Genomic DNA, 21391 nt, shown 5'->3' on the forward strand with positions numbered 1-21391 from the left:
GGGGGGGAATTGTGCAGGGGGAGTGGGGGGGGGGAATTGTGCAGGGGGAGTGGGGGGGGGAATTGTGCAGGGGGAGTGGGGGGGGGGATTGTGCAGGGGGAGTGGGGGGGGGATTGTGCAGGGGGAGTGGGGGGGGGGATTGTGCAGGGGGAGTGGGGGGGGGATTGTGCAGGGGGAGTGGGGGGGGGGATTGTGCAGGGGGAGTGGGGGGGGGGTTGTGCAGGGGGAGTGGGGGGGGGGATTGTGCAGGGGGAGTGGGGGGGGGGGATTGTGCAGGGGGAGTGGGGGGGGGGGATTGTGCAGGGGGAGTGGGGGGGGGGATTGTGCAGGGGGAGTGGGGGGGGGGATTGTGCAGGGGGAGTGGGGGGGGGGGATTGTGCAGGGGGATTGTGGGGGGGGGATTGTTCAGGGGGAGTGGGGGGGGGATTGTGGGGGGGGGAATTGTGGGGGGGGAGTGGGGGGGGAATTGTGGGGGGGGGGAATTGTGCGGGGGGAGTGGGGGAGGGAATTGTGCGGGGGGAGTGGGGGGCGAATTGTGGGGGTTTAATTGTGCAGGGGGAGTGGGGGGGGCGAATTGTGGGGGGTTAATTGTGTGGGGGGGGGAATTGTGCAGAGGGAGTGGGGGGTTGGGAATTGTGCAGAGGGAGTGGGTGGGGGGGATTGTGCAAGGGGAGTTGGGGGGGGGAATTGTGGGGGGGGGAATTGTGCAGGGGGAGTGGGGGGGGGAATTGTGCAGGGGGAGTGGGGGGGGAATTGTGCAGGGGGAGTGGGTGGGGGGGATTGTGCAGGGGGAGTGGGTGGGGGGGATTGTGCAGGGGGAGTGGGGGGGGGAATTGTGTGGGGGGGGGATTGTGCAGGGGGAGTGGGGGGGGATTGTGCAGGGGGAGTGGGGGGGGGAATTGTGGGGGGGGGAATTGTGCAGGGGGAGTGGGGGGGGGGAATTGTGCAGGGGGAGTGGGGGGGGGATTGTGCAGGGGGAGTGGGGGGGGGGGAATTGTGGGGGGGGGGGGAATTGTGCAGGGGGAGTGGGGGGGGATTGTGCAGGGGGAGTGGGGGGGGAATTGTGGGGGGGGGGAATTGTGCAGGGGGAGTGGGGGGGGGAATTGTGCAGGGGGAGTGGGGGGGGGGGAATTGTGGGGGGGGGGGGGAATTGTGCAGGGGGAGTGGGGGGGGGAATTGTGCAGGGGGAGTGGGGGGGGGGGAATTGTGCAGGGGGAGTGGGGGGGGGGGAATTGTGCAGGGGGAGTGGGGGGGGGGGAATTGTGCAGGGGGAGTGGGGGGGGGGAAATTGTGCAGGGGGAGTGGAGGGGGGAATTGTGCAGGGGGAGTGGGGGGGGGGAATTGTGCAGGGGGAGTGGGGGGGGGGAATTGTGCAGGGGGAGTGGGGGGGGGGGAATTGTGCAGGGGGAGTGGGGGGGGGGGAATTGTGCAGGGGGAGTGGGGGGGGGGAATTGTGCAGGGGGAGTGGGGGGGGGGAATTGTGCAGGGGGAGTGGGGGGGGGGAATTGTGCAGGGGGAGTGGGGGGGGGGAATTGTGCAGGGGGAGTGGGAATTGTGCAGGGGGAGTGGGAATTGTGCAGGGGGAGTGGGGGGGGGAATTGTGCAGGGGGAGTGGGGGGGGGGAATTGTGCAGGGGGAGTGGGGGGGGGGAATTGTGCAGGGGGAGTGGGGGGGGGAATTGTGCAGGGGGAGTGGGGGGGGGAATTGTGCAGGGGGAGTGGGGGGGGGGAATTGTGCAGGGGGAGTGGGGGGGGGGAATTGTGCAGGGGGAGTGGGGGGGGGGAATTGTGCAGGGGGAGTGGGGGGGGGAATTGTGCAGGGGGAGTGGGGGGGGGGAATTGTGCAGGGGGAGTGGGGGGGGGGAATTGTGCAGGGGGAGTGGGGGGGGGGAATTGTGCAGGGGGAGTGGGGGGGGGAATTGTGCAGGGGGAGTTGGGGGGGGGAGGAAATTGTGCAGGGGGAGTCGGGGGGGGGAGGGTAATTGTGCAGGGGGAGTGGGGAGGGGGGAATTGTGCAGGGGGGAATTGTGCAGGGGGAGTGGGGAGGGGGGAATTGTGCAGGGGGAGTGGGGAGGGGGGAATTGTGCAGGGGGAGTGGGGAGGGGGGAATTGTGCAGGGGGAGTGGGGAGGGGGGAATTGTGCAGGGGGAGTGGGGAGGGGGGAATTGTGCAGGGGGAGTGGGGGAATTGTGCAGGGGGAGTGGGGGAATTGTGCAGGGGGAGTGGGGGGGGGGGGAATTGTGCAGGGGGAGTCGGGGGGGGGGGGGGGAGATTGTGCCGGGGGAGTGGGGGGGAGGGGACTGTGCCGGGGGAGTGGGGGGGAGGGGACTGTGCCGGGGGAGTTGGGGGGAGGGGACTGTGCAGGTGGAGTGGGGGGGAGGGGACTGTGCAGGTGGAGTGGCGGGGGGATTGTGAAGGTGTGTGGCGGGGGGATTGTGAAGGTGTGTGGCGGGGGGATTGTGAAGGTGTGTGGCGGGGGGATTGTGAAGGTGTGTGGCGGGGGGATTGTGAAGGTGTGGGGAGTGGGGGGAGGGATTGTGAAGGTGTGTGGAGAGGGCGGCGGGTGGATTGTGAAGGTGTGTGGTGGGGGGATTGTGAAGGTGTGTGGTGGGGGGATTGTGAAGGCGTGGGGGAAGGGATTGTGAAGGGGTGGGGAGTGGGGGGAGGGATTGTGAAGGGGTGGGGAGGCGTGGCGGGGGGATTGTGAAGGTGTGTGGTGGGGGGATTGTGAAGGTGTGTGGTGGGGGGATTGTGAAGGCGTGGGGGAAGGGATTGTGAAGGGGTGGGGAGTGGGGGGAGGGATTGTGAAGATGTGTGGAGAGGGCGGAGGGGAGAGGGATTGTGAAGGGGTGTGGTGGGGGGATTGTGAAGGTGTGTGGAGAGGGCGGCGGGGAGAGGGATTGTGAAGGGGTGGGGAGTGGGGGGAGGGATTGTGAAGGTGTGTAGAGACGGCGGAGGGGAGAGGGATTGTGAAGGGGTGGGTGACGTGTGGAATCATGCTGTGCTGACTCGCCGCCTTGTCTTCCAGAAAAAGAGGAAACGGATCGACAGGAGCATGATCGGCGAGCCCATGAACTTCGTCCACTTGACACACGTTGGCTCAGGAGACATGGCGAGCCAAGGGTATTCAATGGTGAGGCTTGGGGAGGGGGTGTACTTGCCTTTCTAACCACCGCCCCTCATCACTCCTGGGCCCCCAGATTGGTGAGCGAGTGTCTGGCTGAGTTGAGGAGCTCGTGTGGCCAAGCATTGGTTAGAAAGAGAGAGTGAGGCTGAGAGAGATATTTGTGCTTGTTACGTTGGCTCTCCCCACCCTTTTGGAAAATGAGCATTCTGATGGCTCGGAGGTTGAGGCCTCCACTTGGGAGCCAGAGGAAGGTCTCGACTTCAGTCCACAGTTTGTGCTGAGTTGTTGGGGCCGTAAGAACATCTGAATTAGGAGCAGTAGTCGGCCATTCGGCCTCTCGAGCCTGCCCTGCCGTTCAATAAGATCACGGCTGCTTTGACCTCAACTCCTTTCCCGCCCAATCCCTGTCTATCTCTGTCTTAAATTTATTCAATGTCCCAGCTTCCACAGCTCTCTGAGGCAGGGAATTCCACAGATTATAAGGAAGGCCAATGGCATGTTGGCCTTTATTGCAATGGGGTTGAAGTACAAGAGTAAGGAAGTTTTGCTACAATTGTACAGGGCCTTGGTGAGACCACACCTGGAGTACTGTGCACAGTTTTGGTCTCCTTATCTAAGGAAAGATATACTTGCCTTGGAGGCGGTGCAACGGAGGTTCACTACATTGATTCCTGGGATGAGCGGGCTGTCTCACGATGAGCGATTGTGTAGAATGGGCCGATATTCTCTGGAGTTTAGAAGAATGAGAGGTGATCTCATTGAAATGTACAAAATTCTTACAGGGTAGATGCAGGGAGGGTGTTTCCCCCGGGCTGGGGAGTCTAGAACCAGGGGTCACACAGTCTCAGGATAAGGGCTTGGCCATTTAGGACTGAGATGAGGAGGAATTTCTTCACTCAGAGGGTGGTGAATCTTTGGAATTCTCTGCCCCAGAGGGCTGTGGAGGCTCAGTCGTTGAATATATTCAAGGCTGAGATTGATAGATTTTTGGACTCTAGGGGAGTCAAGGGATCGGGCGGAAAAGTGGAGTTGAGGTCGAAGATCAGCCGTGATCTTTTTGAATGGCAGAACAGGCTCGAGGGGCCGAATGGCCGACTCCTGCTCCTATTTCTTATGTATTGCCTCCTACTAGGTATGTGTGTGAGAGTATGGACATTGGGTGATGATCAGATTGGGCTCCTGCAGCACTCCCTCTCTAAGCTCAGGTGAATAAGGAGAGGACGACCTTTCTATAGCACCTTTCACAATCTCAGGACGTCCCAACCCGCTTTACAGCTAATGAAGTACTTTTTTTTTTTAAGTGTACCCACTGTTGTAATGTGGGAAACGTGGCAGTCAATCTGCACACCGCAAGGTCCCACTAACAGCAATGGGATAATGACCAGATCGTTTCTTGTTTTTTTTTTAAAGTGATGGTTGAGGTTAAAGCAACCCTGCTCTTCTTCGAAATTGTGCCCGTGGGATCTCTGAATAAATATTTATTCATTCGCGGGATGTGGGCGTCGCTGGCAAGGCCGGCATTTATTACCCGTCCTGAATTACCCTCTGGATGAGCCGCCGCCTTGAACCGCTGCAGTCCCGTGTGGTGAAGGTGCTCCCATAGTGCTGACTTTGTCGTAGCGCTTTGGTACAACTGAGTGTCTCGCTGGGCCATTTCAGAGGGCAGTTAAGAGTCGACCGCGTTGCTGTGGGTCTGGAGTCACATATCGGCCAGACCGGGTAAGGTCGGCAGATTTCCTTCCCTAAAGGGACATTAGTGAACCCGATGGGTTTTTCTAACAGTCCGGTAGTTTCATGGTCACTATTACTGATTTTAGCTTTTTAATTCCAAATTTATTTAATTAACTGAATTTAAATTTGAACTCTGGTCCCTGGATTATTAGCCAAGGCCTCTGGATTATTGGTCTAGTAACATAAGCACTATGCTACTATACCCCTAAGTCCATCTGAGCGGGCAGACAGGTTTAACGTCTCATCCAAAAGAACGCCCCTCCCTCGGCACCGCCCCACCAACAGAGGTGCCTTCATTCGGATGAGACGTTAAACTGAGGCCCTGTCTGCCCCCTCGGGTGGATGTAAAAGATTCCATGACACTATTTCAAAGAAGAGCAGGGGAGTTCTCCCCGGTGTCCTGGGGCCAATATTTATCCCTCAATTGACGTAACATTTAAAAAAAAACGGATTATCTGGGTCATTATCACATTGCTGTGTGTGGGATCTTGCTGTGCGCAAATTGGCTGCCGCGTTTCCCACATTACAACAGTGACCACACTCCAAAAGTACTTCATTGGCTGTAAAGCGCTTTGAGACGTCCGGTGGTCGTGAAAGGCGCTATATAAATGTAAGTCTTTCTTTTACTTGTACTGTTGGGGCCCTTGAGCTGAAGAATTCCTCCCAGTCTATGCTGCTGATGTCATTACCACGTGCATTCCTTAGAGTGCAGAAGATTAAGGGGTGATCTCATTGAGGTGTTTAAGATAATTAAAGCATTTGATGGGCTAGATAGGGATAAACTGTTTCCTCTAGTGGCGATGGTGGGGGGAAGGAGAAAGAGTCTCGGATAAGGGGGCAGAACCCTAAAATCAGAGCCAGGCCAATCAGGGGTGATGCCAGAAACATAGAAAATAGGTGCAGGAGTAGGCCATTCGGCCCTTCAAGCCTGCACCACCATTCAATATGATCATGGCTGATCATGCAACTTCAGTACCCCATTCCTGCTTTCTCTCCATACCCCTTGATCCCTTCAGCCGTAAGGGCCACATCTAACTACCTTTTGAATATATCTACCGAAGTGGTCTCAATAACTTTCTGTGGCAGAGAATTCCACAGGATCACAATTCTCTGAGTGAAGCAGTTTCTCCTCATCTCGGTCCTAAATGGCTTACCCCTTATCCTTAGACTGTGTGTCCCCTGGTTCTGGACTTCCCCAACGTCGGGAACATTCTTCCTGCATCTAACCTGTCCAGTCCTGTCAGAATTTTATATACTTCTGAGATCCCCTCTCATTCTTCTAAACTCCAGTGAATATAAGCCTCGTCGATCCAGTCTTTCTTCATATGTCAGTCCTGCCATCCCGGGAATCAGTCTGGTGAACCTTTGCTGCACTCCCTCAATAGCAAGAATGTCATTCCTCAAATTAGGAGACCAAAACTGAACACAATATTCCAGGTGAGGCCTCACCAAGGCCCTGTACTCCAATCCTCTCGCTATGAAGGCCAACATGCCATTTGCTGCCCGCTGTACCTGCATGCCAACTTTCAATGACTGATGTCAGGAAGCACTTCCTCACACAAAGGGCAGTGGGACTCTGGAACTCTCTTCCCCCAAAAAAGCTGTCGGGGTTGGGGTGGGGGTGTGGGCAGTCAATTGAAAATTCCAAAATTGAGGTGGATAATTTTTTTTCAACAGGTCAGGTGTAATCTGTGGAGAGAAAGAGAGTCGGCCATTCGGGTCTGTGACCCTTCATCAGAACTGGAAAAGTTCGAGATGCCACAGATTCGTAAGGGCTTTTCCAGTTCTGACCAAGGGTCACCAACCCGAAACGTTAGCTCTGTTTCTCTCTCCACAGATGCTGCCTGAACCGCTGAGTGTTTACAGCATTCTCTGTGTTTAGTTCAGATTCCAGCATCCGCAGAATATCGCTTTTGTATGGGTAGATTTTTGGTTGGGTCAGGGTACTGAGGGTTACGGGTAGCTGGAGTTAAGATACAGGATCAGCCGTGATCTCATTGAATGGTGGAAACAGGCTCGAGGGGAGCATTGGCCTCCTGCCCCTCGCGCGCGCGCTCTCTGTCTCTCCTAAACGGTATCAGCCAAGGGCATTGTTAATGTGATACAGTGCTTGTTGATGAATAGATGAAGATTCCTGAGATTCTCTAAGGGGGAGGGGAGGCAGTGACTGCATCACATGGTCAGGATGACAATGGCAGCCTTGATTGTCGGCAGCTATCTCTTGCCATGATAAACCTTGTGACTCCATCCCGTGTACTGTCTCTCTGGATGGTCCCATTCTATTGACATGTACATAACACCACTGGGGCAGGAAATAGGTCAGCGTCTGCACATTGTAATGCGACGAATAAAGAGCCAGGAGTGGCTTCACTAATCATCCCGAGAGTTCCACGATTAGATGCCCTTAATCCCAAGAGCAAACCGGCTGTTGCACTGAGAGTATACAGGTCGTGTCCCTGGTGTCAGCGAAAGGCATGTGAGGCTTTTGACGTGAATTTAAATAAGGGATGTTGGTGCTGGAGAATAAAACCCTTTCTCACGTCAGAAGGTCGTGGGTTTGAGCCCCACTCCAGAGACTTGAGCCCATAATTCAGGCTGACGCTCCCAGTGCAGTAGAGAGAGCGCCGCACTGTTGGAGGGGCGGTGCTGAGGGAGCGCCGCACTGTCGGAGGGGCGGTGCTGAGGGAGTGCCGCACTGTCGGAGGGGCGGTGCTGAGGGAGTGTCGGAGGGGCGGTGCTGAGGGAGTGCCGCACTGTCGGAGGGGCGGTGCTGAGGGAGCGCCGCACTGTCGGAGGGGCAGTACTGAGGGAGCGCCGCACTGTCGGAGGGGCGGTGCTGAGGGAGCGCCGCACTGTCGGAGGGGCGGTGCTGAGGGAGTGTCGGAGGGGCGGTGCTGAGGGAGCGCCGCACTGTCGGAGGGGCGGTGCTGAGGGAGCGCCGCACTGTCGGAGGGGCGGTGCTGAGGGAGCGCCGCACTGTCGGAGGGGCGGTGCTGAGGGAGCGTCGCACTGTCGGAGGGGCAGTGCTGAGGGAGTGTCGGAGGGGCGGTGCTGAGGGAGCGCCGCACTGTCGGAGGGGCGGTGCTGTGGGGGGGGGGTGGGGCAATACTGCGGGAGAGCCGCACTGTTTGAGGTGCCATCACCAAAACAGATCAGCAAAATACTGCGGATAGAAAATGCTGGAAATACTCAATGCAGGGGTCCCTGGTATAGCATGGGACTGGCAGGTTGATGGCCTGCTTCATCCGGTGCTTGGGATGGTCAGGCCCGGATTAGTGAGTGAGTAAGGGTTCAGGGTGCGAATGCCTATGAATATATATTCAGCTCCCTCGGACATGCCTCCAATCCAGGAGGTAACCTTGTCCAAAGATTTAGCAGTAAAACAAGAGGATGCCTTACATTTCACCCTTTTGTAACTGTTTGCACAAGGGGTCCCAGAGGGGGAGTCGCTGAATCTATTAAAAGGACCATTCCTTCCTGACAGTACTAAAAATACACAGGAGAGCTGCAAATACTCGGCAGAATTCCACTCATTCCAGTCCCGTGAAGGACAATTATTGCTGACTCTGGAGTTACAGGCGAGCTGCAATCCTCTGACCACCGGGAGGTTAATAAAGGGCTATCGCTTCTTCGTTGTTGGGTATCAGCTGTGGCTCAGCAGGTAGCGCACTCTCTCTCCAGGGGCTCGGGCTCGAGCTCGAGAAACCCGGCTGCACTGTGGGGGTGTCGGACGGGCGGTACTGAGGGAGCGCCGCACTTTCTCCTCATTATGTTCCATTTGCCACGTTCTTGCCCGCTCACTGTCTATATCCTCCTCACAACTTACAATTCCCACCTTGCTTTGTACATGATGTGAATTTGCTCTTGGGCTGGAGCTCTGGGTATCCCCGATGTCATCATCATCGGCGGTCCCTCGAGCGAGGATGACTTGCTTCCACAAGAGTTCACAGATGTTTCAATGAAGGACCCAATGTTCCAGTCCTGAACTCCAATTGAGGGGGTGGAAGATGCCTGTGCGTGGATTTTTTTTAACGTGTGGTGGCCATTGCACACCAGTCACCACACGGGCTTGACCGAGCTAGGCCTTTATCCAGTGGCAAGGGTTAACCAGGACTGGAGACCTAGTGCGAACACATATCGCAGTGTGGGCTGGCCTGTGCTGCCCCTGGGTCCTCGGCTCTTCTGGGCCCCGCACCTCCGCCCTCGATGTTCCAGGGCCCGGCGCTCCAGCTCTATTTATAGCCCCGACCTGCGGTGCTGTTCTCACACAGGTCCACGATGTAGCCCAGTACTAACTGCCTCCTCCTCCTCCTCCCTCCCCAGTCTGGGTGTGACTGCTGTCGTTCCCACCACAGCTGATTCTTCCACGCTGGCAAACCCACTGACAGACCCACATCTGGAGTATAACGCACTCCAGATGTGACCAGTCCTGCCGGCGCTCAATGGGAAGTTATACCAGCAGTTGTGTGTTGGCGGGGGGGGTGGGAATGAAGCTTAATAAACGGCTATGCAATTATTTTAGCACACTCGTAAATACACTTGAAGGAGTCCCTTGAAATAGAGGAAGACTTGCAAAATGAGTTCTTAAATGAACTTCAACAATTGTACATCCTGTCTGGAGTAAAAATAAAACGGGGAAGGTGACTCAACCGTGGCTAACAAGGGAAATTAGGGATAGTGTTAAATCCAAGGAAGAGGCATGTAAATTGGCCAGAAAAAGCAGCAAACCTGAGGACAGGGAGAAATTTAGAATTCAGCAGAGAAGGACAAAGGGTTTAACTAGGCGGGGGGAAATTGAGTATGAGAGGAAGCTTACTGGGAACATAAAAACTGACTGCAAAAATTTCTATAGATATGTGAAGAGAAAAAGATTAGTGAAGACAAATGTAGGTCCCTTGCAGTCAGAATCAGGTGAATTTATAATGGGGAACAAAGAAATGGCAGACCAATTGAACAAATACTTTGGTTCTGTCTTCACGAAGGAAGACACAAATAACCACCTGGAAATACTAGGGGACTGAGGGTCTAGTGAGAAGGAGCAACTGAAGGAAATCCTTTAGTCAGGAAATTGTGTTAGGGAAATTGATGGGATTGAAGGCCGATAAATTCCCAAGGCCTGATTGTCTGCATCCCAGAGTACTTAAGGAAGTGGCCCTAGAAATAGTGGATGCATTGGTGATCATTTTCCAAGTCTATTGACTCTGGATCAGTTCCTATGGACTGGATGGTAGCTAATGTAACACCACTTATTAAAAAAGGAGGGGGAGAGAAAATGGGGAATTATAGACCGGTTAGCCTGACATCAGTAGTGGGGAAAATGTTGGAATCAATTATTAAAGATGAAATAACAGGATTGGTCCAAGTCAGCATGGATTTATGAAAGGGAAATCATGCTTGACAAATCTTCTGGAATTTTTTGAGGATGTAACTAGTAGAGTGGACAAGGGAGAACCAGTGGATGTGGTGTATCTGGACTTTCAAAAGGCTTCTGACAAGGTCCCACACAAGAGATTAGTGTGCAAAATTAAAGCACATGGTATTGGGGGTAATGTATTGACGTAGATAGAGAACTGGTTGGCAGACAGGAAGCAGAGAGTCGGGATAAACGGGTCCTTTTCAGAATGGCAGGCAGCGACTAGTGGAGTGCCGCAGGGCTCAGTGCTGGGACCCCAGCTCTTTACAATATACATCAATGATTTAGATGAAGGAATTGAGTGTAATATCTCCAAGTTTGCAGATGACACTAAGCTGAGTGGCAGTGAGCTGTGAGGAGGATGCTAAGTGGCTGCAGGGTGAATTGGACAGGTTAGGTGAGTGGGCAAATGCATGGCAGATGCAGTATAATGTGGATAAATGTGAGGTTATCCACTTTGGTGGCAAAAACAGAAAGGCAGAATATTATCTGAATGGTGATAGATTAGGAGAAGGGGAGGTGCAGCGAGACCTGGGTGTCATGGTACATCAGTCATTGAAAGTTGGCATGCAGGTACAGCAGGCGGTGAAGAAGGCATGTTGGCCTTCATAGCTAGGGGATTTGAGTATAGGAACAGGGAGGTCTTGCTGCAGTTGTACAGGGCCTTAGTGAGGCCTCACCTAGAATATTCAATTTTGGTCTCCTAATCTGAGGAAGGACGTTCTTGCTATTGAGTTCAATAGCAAGGTTCAGTTGAAGGTTCACCAGACTGATTCCCGGGATGGCAGGACTGACCTATGAGGAGAGATTGGATCGACTGGGCCTGTATTCACTGGAGTTTAGAAGAATATGAGGGGATCTCATAGAAACATAGAAAATAGGTGCAGGAGCAGGCCATTCGGCCCTTCGAGCCTGCACCACCATTCAATAAGATCATGGCTGATCATTCCCTCACTACCCCTTTCCTGAACGTATCTTCCATTGCTTGGCCTGGAGCAGGAGGAGGGAGTTCGGCTACAGTGGGTACACTTGTCCTCACAGCCAACCAAGTCCAGATGAATGATAACACCCTCGCTGCATATTAACTAGGGGCCTTAACAAATTCAGGAAAACCCATTGCATCGTTACAGATCACTTGTAACTGACCAGATCTTAATTAACCCGATGGCGACAATGCATACAAGATCGTAAGCACTGCCAAGCATCAGCCAGTAACAGGGGACCCCCGGACTTGGGGGAGCCGCTGAAATCGTGCGCAGGGAGGCTGGAGAAATTAAAACCCCTGAAGAGGCTGCCACACAGTGACCCGGGGGTGGGGGGTATCACTTTTACCAAACTCGCTGGGCAGGAATCACCACGGGATGGGATGGGACGCCAGTATTACCCCACTCCCGATACTGACTCCGGGCTGTAAAGTCAGCGCTGACCCCCCACCCATCCATCCCGGCAGTTTCCCACAGGGTAGGGCAGCTCAGGATAAAATTGTGCCCCCCCCCACCGTTCAAAGACTTGTCAGGCTATGTCACCAATTGCTTTGGTAATCAATATGAGAACAATTCATGGGAAAATACTCCAGCAGATCAAAGGGGCTGTATTAACTTTGAATTTTACTGTATTAAAAATCTCATAAACATATAAAATTCTGACGGGACTGGACAGGTTAGATGCAGGAAGAATGTTCCCGATGTTGGGGAAGTCCAGAACCAGGGTCACAGTCTAAGGATAAGGGGTAAGCCATTTAGGACAGAGATGAGGAGAAACTTGTTCACTCAGAGTTGTTAACCTGTGGAATTCTCTATTGCAGAGAGTTGTTGATGCCAGTTCGTTAGATATATTCAAGAGGGAGTTAGATATGGCCCTTACGGCTAAAAGGATCAAGGGGTATGGAGAGAAAGCAGGAATGGGGTACTGAGGTGAATGATCCAAAGAGCCAAATCTCGAAGAGCCAAATGGCCTACTCCTGCACCTATTTTCTATGTTTCTATGTCAGGTGGCTGAACAGTCCAATACGAGAGCCACAGTCCCTGTCACAGGTGGGACAGACAGTGGTTGAGGGAAGGGGTGGGTGGGACTGATTTGCTGCACGCTCCTTCCGCTGCCTGCGCTTGGTTTCTGCACGCTCTCGGCGACGAGACTCGAGGTGCTCAGCGCCCTCCCGGATGCACTTCCTCCACTTGGGGCGGACTGGTCTTTGGCCAGGGACTCCCAGGTGTTGGTGGGGGATGTTGCACTTCATCAGGGAGGCTTTGAGGGTATCCTTGGGAGTCGAGGGAGGAACATGCATTTCTAATAGCGAATGCAAAACACTGCAGATGCTGGAACCTGAAATGAAAACTCAGCGGGTCAGGCAGCATCTGTGGAGAGAGAGAAACAGAGTTAACGTTTCGGTTCTGTGACCCTTCATCAGAACTGGAAAAGTTTGAGATGTAACGGATTTTTAAGTAAGTGCAGGGGCAGGGGAGGAAAGAACCAAAAGGGAAGATCTGTGATGGGGAGTGATTTAAGAGGCATTGCCTACTCCTGCTATTATTAGATAATTTCCAAAATCGTCCTGAATTCATCTTGCAATCAACAGCGTATGTTTCGCTCCATTAGTCTGCCTCAAACCCAGATTTCTATAGCGCCTTTCATGACCTCTGGATGCCTCAAAACGCTTTACAGTATTTTTGAAGTGTAGTCACTGTTGTAATGCAAGATAACGGGCGTCAACAGGAATGTTAGCACAGTGGTTATGTTACTGGACCAGTAATCCAGAAACTTGGACTAATGATCCAGAGACCAGAGTTCAAATCCTGGGGAATTTAAAGTCAGTTAATCATCTAAATCTGGAATTAAAAAGCCAGTGATGGTGACCATGAAACTACCGAAACCCCTCTCTGTTACTACCCCCACCCCCCCCAAAATCATCACCACCCATAACTAGCACTCGCTGGAATGAGCAGTTTGCATTGCGTCTGGTTTAAACCGCAAAACTGAACAGGTCCACTCATGTCCCTATTAGGGAAGGAAATCTGCCGCCCTTACCCGGTCTGGCCGATATGTGACTCCAGAACCACAGCAACGCGGTCGACTCTTAACTGCCCCTCTGAAATGGCCCAGCGAGACACTCAGTTGTACCAAAACCGCTACAACAAAGTCAGCGCTGTGTGGGAGCACCTTCACCACACGGGACTGCAGCGGTTCAAGAAGGTGGTTCACCACCATCTTCTTGAGGGTGATTAAAGATAGGCAATAACTGCCGGCCTTGCCAGTGACACTCTCCTCCCGTGAACACATTTTTTTTAAAATCCTCTATCCTAGGCTTTTGCTGCGATACTCCAATACCGATTAATCCGTTTACCCCCCACCCCTCTGCTAACAGAAAATGGAACACAGCGATTGTTTAATACAGCTGTACATTTATTCCATGATTTGAGAGTACAGCTTGGATCTAATGAGGTAGGGTCTAATGTTCTTTACCTGTTGGCAATTTCTTTCCTGTGTGTCTCGGCAGCCAGGGTGTGTGCAGGAACGGATGAAGTCTAAAAGTGGATTGGTCAAAAATTCGACTACAGACACGCGACGGAGCGTGGCAAAGACCCAGATATCTTCGCAATGAGCCCCTCTTCAGCAAGTAAGTCCTCAGTCCAGTTCTGAGCCTCCATCTCGATACCCTTGAGACTAACTGTTTAAAGGGGGCAGCTTTGTAAAATATTAAAAGCTTTAGATAAGTTAGGATTGTAGAACTAGCGGTCATACATATAGACCAGTGTGAATAGATTTAGATGGAATACAAGAAGGAATTACTCCACATGAAGGGTGATAAATGTTTGAAATAATCCACAGTCTAAGAGACATGAGCATTCAAAACATAGTTCACTGCCTGGTTAGGAAAGTTGAGGTACTCGAGGGGTGAACTTTGATGGGAGAGTAGGCACACTGGAGGAGTGGGCTTCAGTGGGTGAGGTGGGGTATGGGAGGCATGGGCTTCAGTGGGTGAGGTGGGGTATGGGAGGGTTGGGCTTCTGTGTGGGAGGTGGGGTATGGGAGGGATGGGCTTCTGTGTGGGAGGTGGGGTATGGGAGGGATGGGCTTCGGTGAGGGAGGTGGGGTATGGGAGGGATGGGCTTCTGTGTGGGAGGTGGGGTACGGGAGGGATGGGCTTCTGTGTGGGAGGTGGGGTACGGGAGGGATGGGCTTCTGTGTGGGAGGTGGGGTATGGGAGGGATGGGCTTCGGTGAGGGAGGTGGGGTACGGGAGGAATGGGCTTCAGTGAGGGAGGTGGGGTATGGGAGGAATGGGCTTCTGTGTGGGAGGTGGGGTACGGGAGAGATGGGCTTCTGTGGGGGAGGTGGGGTACCGGAGGCATGGGCTTCTGTGTGGGAGATGGGGTACGGGAGAGATGGGCTTCTGTGTGGGAGGTGGGGTACGGGAGTGGTGGGCTTCTGTGGGGGAGGTGGGGTACCGGAGGCATGGGCTTCTGTGTGGGGTATGGGAGGGATGGGCTTCAGTGAGGGAGGTGGGGTACGGGAGGGATGGGCTTCAGTGTGGGAGGTGGGGGATGGGCCTCTGTGGGGGAGGTGGGGTACGGGAGGGATGGGCTTCTGTGGGGGAGGTGGGGTACGGGAAGGATGGGCTTCTGTGAGGTATGGGAGGCATGGGCTTCAGTGGGGGAGGTGGGGTACGAGAAGGATGGGCTTCTGTGAGGTATGGGAGGCATGGGCTTCAGTGGGGGAGGTGGGGTACGAGAAGGATGGGCTTCTGTGGGGGAGTTGTATAAGAACATAAGAAATAGGAGTAGGAGTCGGCCATTTGGCCCCTCGAGCCTGCTCCGCCATTCAATAGGATCATGGCTGATCTGATCATGGCCTCAACTCCACTTCCCTACTCGCTCCCCATAACCCTTGACTTCCTTATTGTTCAAAAGTATGCCTATCTCCACCTTAAATATATTCAGTGACCCAGGTTGGGGTACTGGAGGGATGGGCTTCTGTCGGCGAGGTGGGGTATGGGAGGGTTGGGCTTCAGTGGGGAGGTGGGGTACCAGAGGCTTCAGTGAGGTGTGTAGAGTTTTCTCGTTCCTGCTTTTTGAGGCAACTCTCCATAACGCGATCCTCTGGCTAACAATCTAGGCTGTCGTTATCTCTCTGACTTGTGTCCATCTCCTCAGCCAAGAAGAGGCATGGTTTGAGAGTTGGGCCTGCAGCTAAAGGGGAAACTTTATCTACATCCATTCATTAAAAGAAATTCTTTGTGTAGAATTCTCACCGAGCCCCCGATGGTTAAGTGCACAGCTCGGTGTGGTCCAAAACCTACAGACCAAGAGGGTCCTGGGTTTGGCCCGTGGTCTGCAGTGAGTTTAACTGGTTCCAGCTGAGGCAATGGCCTGCGTGTCTGGACAAGTGAGGGTTCCTGCTCGTGATCGCCACCCGGTCGGGAAAGTGGTCATGTTAGGATGTTGGATGAAGGCTGTCTCGACTGATGTGACTCCTGTGGTTGGGTAGCCTGCCAATGCTGCCCATGTTTAGTTTGGCACCTGGTCATTTGGGCGAGGTAGCACCTGTTGCCGGGCAACTGTGATCGTGCACTCCAACCAGGGTGCCTGGGGAGAGGGAGGGAAAATAACCCAGGTTGATCGAGTGTCACTTCAGACTTTCTGCTCCCTTCAGCCATTTTACATATAGTATTACATAGCCCTGTATCCATCCCAAACTAATCCCACTGCCCTGCTCTCTCCCCACAACCCTGTATCAGTCCCCAAACTAATCCCACTGCCCCACTCTCCCCATAGCCCTATATCAGTCCCCAAACTAATCCCACTGCCCCACTCTCCCCATAGCCCTATATCAGTCCCCAAACTAATCCCACTGCCCTGCTCTCTCCCCACAACCCTGTATCAGTCCCCAAACTAATCCCACTGTCCCGCTCTCCCCATAGCCCTATATCAGTCCCCAAACTAATCCCACTGCCCCACTCTCCCCATAGCCCTATATCAGTCCCCAAACTAATCCCACTGTCCCGCTCTCCCCATAGCCCTATATCAGTCCCCAAACTAATCCCACTGCCCTGCTCTCTCCCCACAACCCTGTATCAGTCCACAAACTAATCCCACTGCCCCAATCTCCCCATAGCCCTATATCAGTCCCCAAACTAATCCCGCTCTCCCCATAGCCCTATATCAGTCCTCAAACTAATCCCACTGCACCGCTCTCTCCCCATACCCCATCAATCCCAAAACTACATCACAGAAACAGCCCATTGGGCCCCAGCGCTCCGTGCCGGTGTTTATGCTCCACATCAGCCCCCTCCCACCCCTCTGCATCTCACCCCATCCCCATATCCCTCTATTCCTTTCTCCCTCGTGTGTTTATCCAGCCTCCCCTTAAATGCATCGATACTATTCGCCTCAACCCCTCCCTGTGGCAGCGAGTTCCACATTCTCACCATTCTCTGGGTGAAGAAGTTTCTTCCTATTGGATTTTAGTTTATCGTTTAGATTTATTGGTGGCGATTTCTCCAAAATGGAAGACATTTGTGTTATGTACTGACGTGGGTCTGCACCTGTCGCTGGTATTAATCCGTTGCAGGAAAATCGTTGGGCTCCTCACTGTGTCGTGTTGGAATTTCTAATTGCCTTTTTCTGGTCTGTTTTCTAGGTGACGGGCTGCTCATGGACCTCCCCTGTCTACAAAACAGTGGCTCTGCTCTTTACCAAAAGCCACTTCAAATGGTTTGGACTAATTTATATATAGATACACACACTTGGGTCTCCTCCGATTTAGTCCTTTGTGTCTTTCGCCCTGCTCAAGAACTCTGCATTGATGGCTTTCTTTGTGTGTCCTGACCAACAGATAAACTCTGCAACCTTCCGTGCGAGGAAGGGGCGTTTTGGGCTGCTGAGTTTCACGGAGCTCTTTACGGAAGTGTTTTTTTTAATCAATCTGTTCTTGGTTCTGCTCGGGCTTGAGGTCACGTCCCCGCGACGTGTCGTGTGGAAAGCGAATCGTTTGTCGTTTGGCGGGGTGGGGGACGGGATCTTGGCGCTTCTTTCAAAAATGCTACTTAAAATATTTGGAATATTCCAGCTAAATTAGGTGGGGCGGGGCGCTTGAGGTTGGCAGCAACTCGAAGCGCTGGACTTGTCGATTGATGGAACAACTGAAGATTTTACTTGTCGGCGTTGGGACAGTTGAAGTACATTCCTGGTTGTGGAACAGATGGTTCTCCGCGGCATTCTGTCCACCAGTAGAGGCGCAAACCCCGTCACCCTGAACTGGAAGGTCACTCCAAGCGTGGCTCAACATCGCGAGCGAGCTGACTGACCCTGTGAGCTGTGACTGCAGCGCCTGCGTTGTTCCCGACGGCAAGAAATTGAATTCCTTCCAATATTTTTCCTGATTTGTCCTTTGTCCAAAAAAGAAAACATCGACTGTTGCGTCTCCCCACAAGTACTTTAGCCCCTGACCTAGCTTGGAAGCTGGGGTTGAGGGAGAGGAAAAAGGAGAGAGGTTGGACCTCCTATTCATTCATCCTTGCACGCTGCCGGTAGTCTGTGCGATTGCATCATGGAAGGCCGTGCTCCAGGCTCGGATGTGAGGTCCCTCGTGACTCGGTGTGACGGAGGGGAGAGGTAACTGGACCTCACGGTCCAGGTTATCCCCAGCTGGTCCTGGCCCAGCAGTTGGTCTTGCCGCAGTTAGCCTCACGTTCCCATACATGGGGTTAGGGAGGAGGAAACCCACCCGGCCTGCTCCCGATTACTGCCTGAGGGGGGGAGAAATGGGAATCCACTGTTTAGACGAGTTTTGATAAGCGAGGTCCTGCTTATCTTCGGCGCGCTGTTGACCCCTCGAGTTGTGAATCACGTGCGGGGCACAATTGCTACATGGTCTCGCCACCAAGTTGCTCCCGTATGCAAGATGATTGTTGGACAGAACTTCCTCCAATTGAGATGTGGGAGGGCGTTTGGCCAATGAGTAGAAGAAAAGCCTAGCCTCCCTCTTAGTCAGCCGGACATCTTCGCAAGTGTGACTTTCTACATTATTCTCTTGTACAGCTCCGGTGATGCACTTTCTGTAACATGGCCAGTCTCCCCTCGTGCCCCCCACCCAGTCCCTTACGTGGCCCACAGCTCATGGGTTGCCTACTTGGTATATTAGCCCAGGCAGAGTCGACTGGAACACCCACCTCTGGTAAGGTCCCTTCCGCACTGCCCTCCAGCCATGGCTGTGTTGCAATAGTTCACCAAATCATATAGCTTTCAGGCAAGACCCTCCCAAACCATTGGTGTAGTCCATCTTTGCCTACTGATGTTCTGGAGATGGTAAATATAATTTTAGCTGGGGGAGGGAGGGGGGAACGATATTGTTGAAAAGTAGTATTTTACAGTGAATATTTTCATTTGTAATAAATCTTCAAAAAAACGCCAACATGGAGTCCTGATTGACGGAGTTTCTGTTCTGTTTAGAGGACGGTTGAGGAAACTTCTTGATCTGTGTCAGGCAGCCCAACGGGAAACACACACACACACTGATCACCTAGAACGTACAGCACAGAAACAGGCCATTCGGCCCAACTGGTCTGTGCCGGTGTTTATGCTCCACGCGAGTCTCCTTCAACCAAAATCATCTCTTCCCCCCCCCCCCACCCCCTATCTGCATGTCCTGCTATGCCGTGACGGCCTTTTGTTAGGGAGAGCGATTTGCACAGGCCAGCTGCAGAGTGAAGTTCACTCTAGTCTGGACAATAAGCGCTGGATCAAACCCCCAACCCCCACCTCCTGCACCAGTGCCACATTTTCCAGTTTCCAATGCCATCTTTCCGAATAAGATTGTACAGTTTGTGCTAATTATTCCCAGCAGGGGCTGGGTTGATGCTGTCCTAGATTTCAAACCCTTGCAGGCGAGAGCATTCTCGGTATCCAGTCCCGTCTGTGAAACCTGTCAAACCGCAGTATGGTTTCCTGGAACGCAGACCGTCGTCTTGTAAGAACCGAACAGGATTGGCTTTTGGGAATGATTCCAAAAGGGTTTTGTGGAACCTCTGATTCAGTCCTTCATAGAAAATGGGAGCGGGAGCAGGCCATTCGGCCCTTCGAGCCTGCACCGCCATTCAATATGATCATGGCTGATCCTCTATCTCAACACCATATTCCTGCTTTCTCCCCATACCCCTTGATGCCTTTTGTGTCATTAGCACCTTACAGTTTGAGCTCCACTTTCTTTACTGTTGTCCTCCCGTTTACCAGGGCATTCAGATGTCCCACCATCCAATGCTGTCTTCGCTCCCGTAGAGCACTTTGTAAATACCGAGGTTACTCCAGCGTCTCCACCTGCCTCGCCCTGGAGACGCTGGCTCTCGCTTGGATATGCGTTCATGCTCAGTCGGCAAGCCCTATTCAGCCTTGAAGAGCATCACACCCGCACCCTAAACACTGTTCCTGCCCGGTGTAGTCATCAGGATTTGCTATCGTCCTACAATTGCACGCAAACTTTTCGGGGTCAATGGAGGCTCGGAGTTCACCTTGGGTGCCACCTGCAAATAAGCAGAGTTAAAGCCAACATTTCATGGAGCGCCCCCTACCCGAGGTCAGATAGCTCGACAGCGACCAAAGGACTACTCCAGTGTCCAAACTCGAACTCTCACGTGCTTTCGGTTTTATTAACTAGAAGGATCCGGCTGGGCTTAATTTTTTTTAATTAAATGAAGTTTGCTGTAGTTGGTTTGAAAGAAGAGTGCAGTTTCTTTTGTGCATACGAAGATAACTTTGATATGTACGTGAGGTCACGGCCCAAAGCTACCTGCATTGTTAGAGCCGGTACTTTCACTTTAAGGAGATGTGGCTGTTTATTGAAGTGCTGACTCTAGCTGGGGAGTGTTCGCTCTCGAGTACCTTGCCCCGCAGTAAACTTAATTCACTGTTGTGTCACTCGACGGCGATTCTCAGCGAGCTACTTGATCCTGCAGGAACACTACCGCCCAAGTGCAATCCTAACTTCAGTGGTCATTGGATAGCGATCAGGGAAGGGGGCGATGGGAGGGGGAGGGGGATGAGGGGGTGTGGGGAGCCCTGGCCAATTTGTGGCTCCCTATCTCCACGCCTCTGAGGCCAGTGTAGTGTCCCTAATTGCCACTGCCTCGGTTAACCCAGCACGGACCGGGGATTGAACTGTTAGCACCAGCTGCTCACCGGATAAACCCGTCCCCGTGCCATTGGAGAGCGGGGCCTAGAGGAGCTAGCTTCACCCCAGCACCGAAAGAGGGGGGTGATGACCAGCTGTGTGTGTGTCTATATCTGAATAGTGCACTCATTTATTTTCTCTCTTTTTTCCCCCCCCTCCCCTCCTCTCCTGCTAAGGGGTCGAGGTAGTTTGTCATACACAAAAAGTAAAACATTATGCAACATTTTAACAAAATTGAGTCAAAATGCCACAGTAGGGTTAGGAACGGGAGTGTGGTTAATGTTGGCTTAACTTTGCTTATTAGTATGGTGAACTTTGAATCTCCAGAGCATAAGAACATAAGAAATAGGAGCAGGAGTAAGCCGATTGGCCCCTCGAGCCTGCACTGCCATTCAATAAGAGCAGGCATTGGGGCCTAAATTTCTATTGGTGCTGAAAGGCAGTGGGCAATTGTAGTATGATACAATGCAGGAGGAGGCCATTCGGCCCATCATGCCTACAACGGCTCCTTGGTGGAGCCTGATTGACCATCCAACAGGCGTAAAGGGGTTGGTGAACACCTGCAAAATGACACCCTCGGTCATGGGCCTCTGTGTGATGGCCCAACCCCATCACCTAAAACAGCTTCAGACCTATTGGGGGGGACAGAGCTGGTGCAGATCTCGCCTGCCCGTTGATACAACACTGTTAACAACGACCTTTTGTCACCCAGGACCGTTTGAGGTCCCCAGGCCCAGTGTCACTCTCGTGATCCAACTATGCTAAAAGGACGGTCGCCTGCCATGTGACTTTGCAATTCAAGCTTTTTTTTTAAACGGTGCGCTGAGGAATATTGGCCGCAACCACTTTATTTTAACCCTCCATTCCCTGCCTGGGTCTCCCTAGCTGCGACGGTTGGGGCATGTTCAAGGCCTGCCAATCCCGCTCAAGTTGTGACGATGCACGCGAGCATAGCTGTGTG

General features: G+C 53.1%; 1 protein-coding gene across 3 annotated transcripts in view; it reads left to right on the forward strand.

Annotated features, from left to right (window-relative positions):
* Positions 1-20272, forward strand: part of LOC139240173 (CDC42 small effector protein 1-B-like) — an 89203-nt gene extending 68931 nt beyond the window's left edge. For all 3 annotated transcript variants that reach the window (XM_070868586.1, XM_070868584.1, XM_070868585.1), the window contains exons 4-6: positions 3028-3132; positions 13764-13883; positions 16906-20272. In XM_070868586.1, the coding sequence (XP_070724687.1) occupies positions 3028-3132; positions 13764-13868 (210 nt within the window). In that variant the 3' untranslated portion in view covers positions 13869-13883; positions 16906-20272. The remainder of the gene's footprint in view (positions 1-3027; positions 3133-13763; positions 13884-16905) is intronic.
* Positions 20273-21391: the final 1119 nt, after the last annotated feature.

The sequence above is a fragment of the Pristiophorus japonicus genome, chromosome 30 (genome assembly GCF_044704955.1).
Source record: "Pristiophorus japonicus isolate sPriJap1 chromosome 30, sPriJap1.hap1, whole genome shotgun sequence".
NCBI classification, from domain to species: Eukaryota; Metazoa; Chordata; class Chondrichthyes; family Pristiophoridae; genus Pristiophorus; species Pristiophorus japonicus.